Source organism: Oncorhynchus clarkii, unplaced genomic scaffold, assembly GCF_045791955.1.
Source record: "Oncorhynchus clarkii lewisi isolate Uvic-CL-2024 unplaced genomic scaffold, UVic_Ocla_1.0 unplaced_contig_6551_pilon_pilon, whole genome shotgun sequence".
Taxonomy (NCBI): Eukaryota; Metazoa; Chordata; class Actinopteri; order Salmoniformes; family Salmonidae; genus Oncorhynchus; species Oncorhynchus clarkii.
The window spans coordinates 32,879-45,320 of record NW_027258390.1 but is presented as its reverse complement, the minus strand read 5'-3'; the positions used below and the strand labels follow the sequence as shown (position 1 = coordinate 45,320).

General features: G+C 50.7%; 1 protein-coding gene across 1 annotated transcript in view; it reads left to right on the top strand.

The window, feature by feature from the left end:
• Positions 1 to 12,442, top strand: part of LOC139396837 (signal-induced proliferation-associated 1-like protein 1) — a gene marked incomplete at both ends in the record, with an annotated part of 76,576 nt that overhangs the window by 31,655 nt on the left and 32,479 nt on the right. The window contains 3 exons of the mRNA XM_071143754.1: positions 7,618 to 8,197; positions 11,602 to 11,769; positions 11,928 to 12,034. Of these exons, the coding sequence (XP_070999855.1) occupies positions 7,618 to 8,197; positions 11,602 to 11,769; positions 11,928 to 12,034 (855 nt within the window). The remainder of the gene's footprint in view (positions 1 to 7,617; positions 8,198 to 11,601; positions 11,770 to 11,927; positions 12,035 to 12,442) is intronic.

Here is a 12,442-nt window from a genome sequence, read left to right as displayed (position 1 = left end):
CACTCATCTGTACCAACACAAGACATGCAACCAGAGGTCTCTTCACAGTTCAGACACTCATCTGTACAACACAAGACATGCAACCAGAGGTCTCTTCACAGTTCAGACACTCATCTGTACAACACAAGACATGCAACCAGAGGTCTCTCCACAGTTCAGACACTCATCTGTACAACACAAGACATGCAACCAGAGGTCTCTCCACAGTTCAGACACTCATCTGTACAACACAAGACATGCAACCAGAGGTCTCTTCACAGTTCAGACACTCATCTGTACCAACACAAGACATGCAACCAGAGGTCTCTCCACAGTTCAGACACTCATCTGTACAACACAAGACATGCAACCAGAGGTCTCTTCACAGTTCAGACACTCATCTGTACCAACACAAGACATGCAACCAGAGGTCTCTTCACAGTTCAGACACTCATCTGTACCAACACAAGACATGCAACCAGAGGTCTCTCCACAGTTCAGACACTCATCTGTACAACACAAGACATGCAACCAGAGGTCTCTTCACAGTTCAGACACTCATCTGTACCAACACAAGACATGCAACCAGAGGTCTCTTCACAGTTCAGACACTCATCTGTACCAACACAAGACATGCAACCAGAGGTCTCTCCACAGTTCAGACACTCATCTGTACAACACAAGACATGCAACCAGAGGTCTCTTCACAGTTCAGACACTCATCTGTACAACACAAGACATGCAACCAGAGGTCTCTTCACAGTTCAGACACTCATCTGTACCAACACAAGACATGCAACCAGAGGTCTCTTCACAGTTCAGACACTCATCTGTACAACACAAGACATGCAACCAGAGGTCTCTTCACAGTTCAGACACTCATCTGTACAACACAAGACATGCAACCAGAGGTCTCTTCACAGTTCAGACACTCATCTGTACAACACAAGACATGCAACCAGAGGTCTCTTCACCGTCTCCACGTTCCAGAACAGTATTAAATATCGCCATGACTACATGAAACTCTCTGCCACCCCCAGGTAAACGCGAGCTAGAAATAAATCCATATTTTGAAAAGCAGATAAAAGAACACCTTACTGGCACAAAGGGGACTGTGAAGACCCAGACATTTTTAAATACACTGCCCCCCAAAAAATAAAGGGAACACTTAAACAACACAATGTAACTCCAAGTCAATCACACTTCTGTGAAATCAAACTGTCCACTTAGGAAGCAACACTGATTGACAATACATTTCACATGCTGTTGTGCAAATGGAATAGACAACAGGTGGAAATTATAGGCAATTAGCAAGACACCCCCAATAAAGGAGTGGTTCTGCAGGTGGGGACCACAGACCACTTCTCAGTTCCTATGCTTCCTGGCTGATGTTTTGGTCACTTTTGAATTCTGGCGGTGCTTTCACTCTAGTGGTAGCATGAGACGGAGTCTACAACCCACACAAGTGGCTCAGGTAGTGCAGCTCATCCAGGATGGCACATCAATGCAAGCTTTGGCAAGAAGGTTTGCTGTGTCTGTCAGCGTGGTGTCCAGAGCATGGAGGCGCTACCAGGAGACAGGCCAGTACATCAGGAGACGTAGTGGAGGCCGTAGGAGGGCATCAACCCAGCAGCAAGACCGCTACCTCCACCTTTGTGCAAGGAGGAGCAGGAGGAGCACTGCCAGAGCCCTGCAAAATGACCTCCAGCAGGCCACAAATGTGCCTGTGTCTGCTCAAACGGTCAGAAACAGACTCCATGAGGGTGGTATGAGGGCCCGACGTCCACAGGTGGGGGTTGTGCTTACAGCCCAACACCGTGCAGGACGTTTGGCATTTGCGAGAGAACACCAAGATTGGCAAATTTGCCACTGGCGCCCTGTGCTCTTCACAGATGAAAGCAGGTTCACACTGAGCACATGTGACAGACGTGACAGAGTCTGGAGACGCCTTGGAGAACTTCTGCTGCCTGCAACATCCTCCAGCATGACCGGTTTGGCGGTGGGTCAGTCATGGTGTGGGGTGGCATTTCTTTGGGGGGCCGCAGAGCCCTCCATGTGCTCGCCAGAGGTAGCCTGACTGCCATTAGGTACCGAGATGAGATCCTCAGACCCCTTGTGAAACCATATGCTGGTGTGGTTGGCCCTGGGTTCCTCCTAATGCAAGACAATGCTAGACCTCATGTGGCTGGAGTGTGTCAGCAGTTCCTGCAAGAGGAAGGCAGTGATGCTATGATCTATTTAATAAGAATATTTCATTCATTCAGATCTAGGATGTGTTATTTTAGTGTTCCCTTTATTTTTTGAGCAGTGCATATATTGTATTGTAATTTGCACTGTACAAGTAACAACATGAATTGGCACATGAGGCAGAAGTCACGCAGTGCGACCAATTCAAGTTACTTCTACAGTGCAAATTATTAGACCTAGATATTGTGTGTGACTGATATGTCGGCTCTGTGACATTTAAAATAAAAAAGTATTTCAGTCCTGGATTAATAATGTTCTGTACTGTGTGTTGTGGCATGTTTCATGTGGACCCCTGGAAGAGTAGCTGATACTTTCACAGTGGCTAAATAGGGATCCTAAAAAAATACAAAATTGCCCTGCCAATGTTGTTCATGTCAAACCGTTTTGAAATTAGTTTTTCCAAATTGTAGGTATAATATACAGTCATACTGGTATAGATAATTTGTTGTATTACTTGTGAGGCACAGCTGACAGTGAGCATAATAAATAGCTTTTTATTTTAAAGGGGACTGATGGCCTGGATCTGATGGTCAGTCTGAGGGGGAGGAGGGAGCAACAGTGAGGCCAACCCGCCCTCCTCCCTCCCTCTGCTGCGAAACGGGGGGGGGCACAGTCTTCCAGCTGATGCCGAAACTTAAGTCGCACTGCGTGACATCTGCCTCGTGTACCAATCCGTGTTGTTACTTACTTCTATGACCCAGAGAAAGTGAAGTCGATATTAAAGAGCCAAGAATAATAACAACACCAGCTAATTGAAACGTGCGTTTTATGGCTTTATAAAACTGATGAATTAAAGATGTGCTGAACAACAACTTCACATGAACTCGTAAAAACAGCAGCTCTTTGTTGTATTCATTAAGTCTCTCTCTAGTCGTGGTTTTTAAAAGGTTTGGAATCTCACATTATCCTCTTTGCTGTGCGTTCAAGACTTCCTTTTTGGCTCGAGAAAGTTATCTGATTGGCCAGCGGGAGGCCTGTAGATGCACTTGATTGGCTCTCTACCGGATAAGGCAGACTTTTACCTTCAGACGTATGAGATGGTTCGAAATAGGAACACTTTGTGTCTTCCTGGCGCTGATGAATCAAGTGCGCCTACCATCAACAGCGCGAAACAAATCAAAAAAATTGATTTTATCGTTGTTGTTTTAACAGAAAATGTTTGGTGATCGACCAGATTCTACCAGTTAACATACGGAATTGTTTTAAGATTGTCACACCAAGGATAATTTAGCTATTTGATTTAGAATTCTACGACGCCTTAATTAAGCTATCAAGTAATAGAAAAACATTTGTTTGATGAAACATTTGAATTTGGTCTGACTGCTATTAGCCCATAGAAACGCATTGAATAACAGATTAACTACATGGAACATAAGGTAGGGCCCCCCCCAAGAGTTGGTAGACCAAACCATTCAGGGATGGGGGGGGGGGGGGGGGGTTGGTAGACCAAACCATTCAGGGAGGGGGGGGGGGAGTTGGTGGACCAAACCATTCAGGGAGGGGGGAGGGGGGTTGGTGGACCAAACCATTCAGGGAGGGGGGGGGAGTTGGTAGACCAAACCATTCAGGGAGGGGGGGGGGGGGGAGTTGGTGGACCAAACCATTCAGGGAGGGGGGGGGGGGTTGGTGGACCAAACCATTCAGGGAGGGGGGGGAGTTGGTAGACCAAACCATTCAGGGGGGGGGGGGGGGATGGGAGAGAGTTGGTAGACCAAACCGTTCAGGGAGGGGGGGATGGGGAGAGAGGGGTGGAGGGATGGGAGAGAGTTGGTAGACCAAACCGTTCAGGGGGGGGGGGGGGTGGGGAGAGAGTTGCTAGACCAAACCGTTCAGGGAGGGGAGGGGAGGGGAGGGGGGGGGGTGGGGAGAGAGTTGCTAGACCAAACCATTCAGGGAGGAGGGGGAGGGATGAGAGAGAGTTGGTAGACCAAACCATTCAGGGAGGGGGGGTTGGGGGGGGATGAGAGAGAGTTGGTAGACCAAACCGTTCAGGGAGGGGGGGGGGGGGGATGGGGAGAGAGTTGCTAGACCAAACCGTTCAGAGTGGGGGAGGGATGGGAGAGAGTTGGTAGACCAAACCATTCAGGGAGAGGGGGAGGGATGAGAGAGAGTTGGTAGACCAAACCGTTCAGGGAGGGGGGGGTGGGGAGAGAGGGGTGGAGGGATGGGAGAGAGTTGGTAGACCAAACCGTTCAGGGAGGGGGGTGGGGGGGTGGGAGAGAGTTGCTAGACCAAACCATTCAGGGAGGAGGGGGGGGGGGGATGAGAGAGAGTTGGTAGACCAAACCATTCAGGGAGGGGGGGGGGAGGGATGAGAGAGAGTTGGTAGACCAAACCGTTCAGGGAGGGGGGGGATGGGGAGAGAGTTGCTAGACCAAACCGTTCAGAGTGGGGGAGGGATGGGAGAGAGTTGCTAGACCAAACCGTTCAGGGAGGGGGGGGAATGGGGAGAGAGTTGCTAGACCAAACCGTTCAGAGTGGGGGAGGGATGGGGAGAGAGGGGGGATGGGGAGAGAGGGGGAGGGATGGGAGAGTTGGTAGACCAAACAGTTCAGAGAGGGGGAGGGAGAGGGGGAGGGATGGGAGAGAATTGGTAGACCAAACCATTCGACAAACTCCCTCTAGCTCGGCCACCAGACAAACCCCCCTCTAGCTCGGCCACCAGACAAACCCCCCTGTAGCTCGGCCACCAGACAAACCCCCCTGTAGCTCGGCCACCAGACAAACCCCCCTGTAGCTCGGCCACCAGACAAACCCCCTGTAGCTCGGCCACCTGACAAACTCCCTCTAGCTCGGCCTCCTGACGAACCCCCCTCTAGCTCGGCCACCAGACGAACCCCCCTCTAGCTCGGCCACCAGACAAACCCCCCTGTAGCTCGGCCACCTGACGAACCCCCCTCTAGCTCGGCCACCTGACGAAACCCCCTCTAGCTCGACCACCTGACGAACCCCCCTCTAGCTCGACCACCTGACGAAACCCCCCTCTAGCTCGACCACCTGACGAACCCCCCTCTAGCTCGACCACCTGACGAAACCCCCCTCTAGCTCGACCACCTGACGAAACCCCCCTCTAGCTCGACCACCTGACGAAACCCCCCTCTAGCTCGACCACCTTTCACCACAGACGCGGAATGGCGAAATGGGCGGATGCAGTGGACAGAGACGCAGTCCATGTGTCTCTTGTTTAAATGGACAGGTTTAATTTATTATGTTAATTTGGATTTCCACGGGGCTGCAGAAATTGTCGTTGAAGGGTTATTTGATGGACAATGTGCTGTTGACTATTCTTGAAGCAAGGTAAAACTCATAGCCATGGAGCGTAACGTAAAACGGACACGTGTTGCTGCGTCCAAGGTAATCTCTACAGTATTATTAAGGACGTGTAACACGCTAGGCTAGTCATGTATATCCAGAGGTTTCTCTCTCTCTCTCTACTTCCTCTTTCCTTCTAACTTTTCCCATCAGCTAATAGCACGTGTAAGTGGCAACACGTCCTAAGAGAGAGACACACACACACACACACACGCACGAGAAAGGGAGGCACTCAACAGGGTTGACCGATTTGTTCGCTAAGAAAATGTCGGTGAACCAGGTCAGTGATTTGGGCTAATTTAGTTATCAGAGTAACTTAAAGGTTGTGGCTGTAAAACAGAATAGGACAGGACTCATTCAGTATCTAGTCCTGATAACACCACAGCTCTGTCTCTAGTCCCGATAACACCACAGCTCTGTCTCTAGTCCCGATAACACCACAGCTCTGTCTCTAGTCCTGATAACACCACAGCTCTGTCTCTAGTCCTGATAACACCACAGCTCTGTCTCTAGTCCCGATAACACCACAGCTCTGTCTCTAGTCCCGATAACACCACAGCTCTGTCTCTAGTCCCGATAACACCACAGCTCTGTCTCTAGTCCTGATAACACCACAGCTCTGTCTCTAGTCCCGATAACACCACAAGGATGGGAGAGAGGAGGGAGGGATGGGAGAGAGGAGGAGGAGGGAGGGATGGGAGAGAGGAGGAGGGAGGGATGGGTTGAGTGTGAGGGAGGGATGGGTTGAGTGTGAGGGAGGGATGGGTTGAGTGTGAGGGAGGGATGGGTTGAGGGATAGGGAGAGGGAGGGATGGGTTGAGTGAGAGGGAGGGATGGGTTGAGTGAGAGGGAGGGATGGGTTGAGTGAGAGGGAGGGATGGGTTGAGTGAGAGGGGGGGATGGGTTGAGTGAGAGGGAGGGATGGGTTGAGTGAGAGGGAGGGATGGTTTGAGTGAGAGGGAGGGATGGTTTGAGTGAGAGGGAGGGATGGGTTGAGTGAGAGGGAGGGATGGGTTGAGTGAGAGGGAGGGATGGGTTGAGTGAGAGGGAGGGAGGGATGGGTTGAGGGAGAGGGAGGGATGGGTTGAGGGAGAGGGAGGGATGGGTTGAGTGAGGGGGAGGGAGGGATGGGTTGAGTGAGGGGGAGGGAGGGATGGGTTGAGTGAGGGGGAGGGAGGGATGGGTTGAGTGAGGGGGAGGGATGGGTTGAGTGAGGGGGAGGGATGGGTTGAGTGAGGGGGAGGGATGGGTTGAGTGAGGGGGAGGGATGGGTTGAGTGAGAAGGGGGGAGGGATAGGTTGAGTGAGAAGGGGGGAGGGATGGGTTGAGTGAGAAGGTGGGAGGGATGGGTTGAGTGAGGGGGAGGGATGGGTTGAGTGAGAAGGGGGGAGGGATGAGTTGAGTGAGAAGGGGGGAGGGATGGGTTGAGTGAGAAGGGGGGAGGGATGTGTTGAGTGAGGGGGAGGGATGGGTTGAGGGGAGAGGGAGGGAGGGATGGGTTGAGGGGAGAGGGAGGGAGGGATGGGTTGAGGGGAGGGAGGGATGGGTTGAGTGAGGGGGAGGGAGGGATGGGTTGAGTGAGGGGGAGGGAGGGAGGGATGGGTTGAGTGAGGGGGAGGGAGGGATGGGTTGAGGGAGAGGGAGGGAGGGATGGGTTGAGGGGAGAGGGAGGGAGGGATGGGTTGAGGGGAGAGGGAGGGATGGATGGGTTGAGGGGAGAGGGAGGGATGGGTTGAGTGAGGGGGAGGGAGGGATGGCTTGAGTGAGGGGGAGGGAGGGAGGGAGGGAGGGATGGGTTGAGTGAGGGGGAGGGAGGGATGGGTTGAGGGAGAGGGAGGGAGGGATGGGTTGAGGGGAGAGGGAGGGAGGGATGGGTTGAGGGAGAGGGAGGGAGGGAGGGATGGGTTGAGGGGAGAGGGAGGGAGGGATGGGTTGAGGGGAGAAGGATGGGGAGACCTCTCCCAAGTTTGACATTTTATTAATGTTATTTATAATTTATTATATCCTAGCAGTGTGTCAGTATTTACCCATCTTGTGCATTCATGCCGTAATCGTCTCTCTCTCTCTTCGCCTGCTTAGCGTGGCGGTCACTCGTTCTCGTGACGTCCCGTCCTTCGGCCCTCCCATCCCAGAGGACGTGTCCTTCCCAAAGTCCTCCGTGTTCCGGGACTTCCTCTTGGCCAAGATCATCAACGCAGAGAACGCCGCCCACAAATCTCACAAGTTTCGCGCCATGGCGACACGGACACGTCAGGAGTACCTCAGAGACCTGGCAGAGCGCCACACCACGTCGACCCCCATCGACCCATCCGGGAAATTCCCCTTCATCTCATTGGCTCACAAGAGGAAGGAGAAGAGTCGTCCGTACGCGGGTGCGGAGCTTCGGAGCCTCGGCGCCGTCACGTGGGCGGTCCACGCCGAGGATCATGGGGCGGGAGGAGAGCTTGAAGCACTACTGGCTATCTCCAACGACTTCCTCATTCTATTGGATCAGGAGGCCAAGGCCGTAGTGTTTAACTGTGCTACTAAGGACGTGATTGGCTGGACGCTTGGGAGCCCCGCATCCATGAGGATCTTCTATGAGAGAGGGGAGAGTGTGTCTCTGAGGTCTGTCAGTAACAACACAGAGGATTTCAGAGAGGTGGTGAAACGACTGGAGGTGAGGACACACACACGCACAGGCACACACAGGCACGCGCACACACACACACACACACACTACATTCCAGTGTCTTCTATTGTTTCAGTCAGAAGTTGTTGTGGTCTAGTCTGCGTACTGATGATGTGATTTTATGACTACTTATCTAGTGAAGGGTCATTAAAAAGCTCTGGCAGACTGGAGTTATATCCCAAATGGAGCCCTATTCCCTATATAGTGCACTACTATAGACCAGAGCCCTATGGCACCCTATTCCCTATATAGTGCACTACTTTAGACCAGGGGCCTATTCCCTATATAGTGCACTACTTTAGACCAGAGCCCTATTCCCTATATAGTGCACTACTATAGACCAGAGCCCTATTTCCTGTGTAGTGCACTACTTTAGACCAGAGCCCTATTCCCTATATAGTGCACTACTTTAGACCAGAGCCCTATTCCCTATAGAGTGCACTACTTTAGACCAGAGCCCTATTCCCTATATAGTGCACTACTTTAGACCAGAGCCCTATTCCCTATATAGTGCACTACTTTAGACCAGAGCCCTATTCCCTATATAGTGCACTACCGTAGACCAGAGCCCTATTCCCTATATAGTGCACTACTATAGACCAGAGCCCTATTCCCTATATAGTGGTACTACTATAGACCAGAGCCCTATTCCCTATGTAGTGCACTACTTTAGACCAGAGCCTTATTCCCTATGTAGTGCACTACTTTAGACCAGAGCCCTATTCCCTATATACAGTGCCTTGCGAAAGTATTCGGCCCCCTTGAACTTTGCGACCTTTTGCCACATTTCAGGCTTCAAACATAAAGATATAAAACTGTATTTTTTTGTGAAGAATCAACAACAAGTGGGACACAATCATGAAGTGGAACGACATTTATTGGATATTTCAAACTTTTTTTACAAATCAAAAACTGAAAAATTGGGCGTGCAAAATTATTCAGCCCCTTTACTTTCAGTGCAGCAAACTCTCTCCAGAAGTTCAGTGAGGATCTCTGAATGATCCAATGTTGACCTAAATGACTAATGATGATAAATACAATCCACCTGTGTGTAATCAAGTCTCCGTATAAATGCACCTGCACTGTGATAGTCTCAGAGGTCCGTTAAAAGCGCAGAGAGCATCATGAAGAACAAGGAACAGAGCCCTATGTGTCCTGGTCAAAAGTAGTGCCCTATATATGGAATAGTGTGCTATTTGGGATGCCTACTTGGTTATAATTGCCTCGGGTGATGGTTCTAAACTGTTTCCATGGCAACGAGTGAGGCAAAACATGTTGTTATGTAATCAGCATCATCAGCTGGTTCTGAAAGACTTCTTCCGTTTCCTCCAACCCACCTACACACACACACACCCCTACACACACACACACACCCCTACACACACACACACACACACACATACACATCCACACACACCCCTACACACACACACACACACACACACACACATCCCTACACACACACACACACACACACACACACACACACACACATCCACACACACCCCTACACACACACACACACCCCTACACACACACACACACACACACATCCACACACATCCACACACACCCCTACACACATCCACACACACCCCTACACACACACACACACACACACACACACACACACACACACACACACCCCTACACACACACACACACCCCCCTACACACACACATACACACACATACCTACACACACACACACACACACACACACACACACCCCTACACACACACACATCCACACACATACCTACACGCACACACACACACACCCCCCTACACGCACACATCCACACACATACCTACACACACACATACCTACACGCACGTACACACATCCAAACAGTGTCTGTTGCATGTTAGTAGATGCGTTCAAAAAGAGGGAAACGCAGATGATCACGAATGCTTTCACAGGGCTTTCACAGGGCTTTCACAGGGCTTTCACAGGGCTTTCACAGCGCGTTCACAGCGCGTTCACAGGGCATTCGCAGCGCTTTCACGAATGCTTTCACGAATGCTTTCACAGGGCTTTCACAGGGCTTTCAGACACAATGTTCAATAGAGTGCATCTGCTTTTTTCTGATGAATGTGTTGATGTTCAGTCAGTGCTGCCAACTTTGTGTGAGGGAGCAGGTGGAAGGAGACACACTCACCTCTCGTCTTCCTGCAAGTGGTCGAACACACAGACTGCAGAAAGTATTTAGAACCACTATGTACTCCTTATCCACCTCGAAACAGTCCCTGTCCGCCTCGAAACAGTCCCTGTCCGCCTCGAAACAGTCCCTGTCCGCCTCGAAACAGTCCCTGTCTGCCTCGAAACAGTCCCTGTCCGCCTCGAAACAGTCCCTGTCTGCCTCGAAACAGTCCCTGTCCGCCTCGAAACAGTCCCTGTCCGCCTCGAAACAGTCCCTGTCCGCCTCGAAACAGTCCCTGTCCGCCTCGAAACAGTCCCTGTCCGCCTCGAAACAGTCCCTGTCTGCCTCGAAACAGTCCCTGTCCACCTCAGCCCAAAGAGTCTTTTCAAAGCAGCTAGGTATGTCTACTGAATAACTTATTCATGAGAGAGAGAGGGAGAAAAATAGGATTTTCAAAGGAAATTAATTTTAGGTCACCATAGAATAACATAACGTTGTGTGTGGCCATTCGTCTGTCACGGGGCCCTTAGCTAGCTGTATTTATAGTGCCAGTTCCTCTTTAGTTTAAGAGCCCTCATTCCTGTCCCCGACTAAAGAAAACCACACACACACACACACACAGCCATTTCTACTGCACCCCCAGTTAGTCTGTCTGAAGACCTTCTGTTATGCATGCCGATACTAACGGACAAGTCTTGAATCCCCAAATCAAATTCTGTTAGTCACACGAGCCGAATCCAACCAGGAGTTGACTTTACCCTGAAATGAAAACTTACAAACCCTTAACCAACAATGCAGAGTTTTAAAAAAAGGATTCATTAAATAAATAAAAAAGTGGCCAGAAATATTAACACAAAAAAATAACAATATCGAGGCTTTGTACGAGGAGTACCAATACCGAGTCAATGTGCAGAAGTACAAGTATTTAATTGAATTGTGGTAATATGTACATGTAGGTAGGGGTAAAAGTGACTAGTCAATCAGGATAGACAATAAACAGAGTAGCAGCAGCTTATGTGAAGAGTGAAAGTGTGTCTTTATGTGTCTGTTTGTGAGAGTATATATTGTGTGTGTGTGTGTTGGAGTGTCACTATAGTGTGTGTGGGTAATAACAACTAAGATAAACAAGAACTAATCACTCTCTCCTCTCCCTTCCCCTCCCTCGCTCCTCCCTCCCTCCCTTGCTCCTCCCTCGCTCCTCCCTCCCTCGCTCTCCCCTCCCTCGGCCCCTCCCTCGCTCCCCACCAGTACCTGACTAAGGGTTGTGAGACGTCTGAGATGACACTACGTCGTAACGGGCTGGGCCAGCTGGGTTTCCATGTCAACTACGAGGGCATCGTGGCAGAGGTGGAGTCATACGGGTACGCCTGGCAGGCGGGGCTGAGGCAGGGCAGCCGATTGGTCGAAATCTGCAAGGTTCGTCATTTCCTTTAAACTTGTAGATTTCATTGTGTGGATAATTCTTGTGTTTATTTTAATTACTCTGAAATTGTATCAAATGATTTGCATCTATTGAGACCATACAGTATATTGGTATGCTATACAACCTTTTTAAAATTAAATATTCTGTCAAGGTTGCCGTGGCGACACTGACCCACGAACAGATGATAGACTTGCTGAGGACGTCGGTCACCGTCAGGGTAGTCATCATCCCGCCACACGAAGACGCTACCCCACGCAGGTGTGTGTGTGTTTGTCTAAGGGGTTGGCGTGTGTGATGTCAGTCACGGTCAGACTGGTGATTATGAGGTCATCATCATGTCAGCCGTGTGTGTGTGTAGACTTACCTGTGCTTCTAACCCCCTCTCTTTTCCTCTCTCTCCCTCTCGTCCTCCCTCCTCTCTTCCTCTGCCCCTCTCGCTACCTCTCCCTCCCTCTCTTTCTCTCGCTTCCTCTCCCTCCCTCTTTCTCTCGCTTCCTCTCCCTCCCTCTCTTTCTCTCCCTCCCTCGCTTTCTCTGCCTCCCTCTCTTCCTCCCCCACGCTCTCTTCCTCCCCCACGCTCTCTTCCTCTCCCGCTCTCGTCCTCTCCCTCTCTCGTCCTCTCCCTCTCTCTTCCTCTCCCTCTCTCATCCTCTCCCTCTCTCTCTC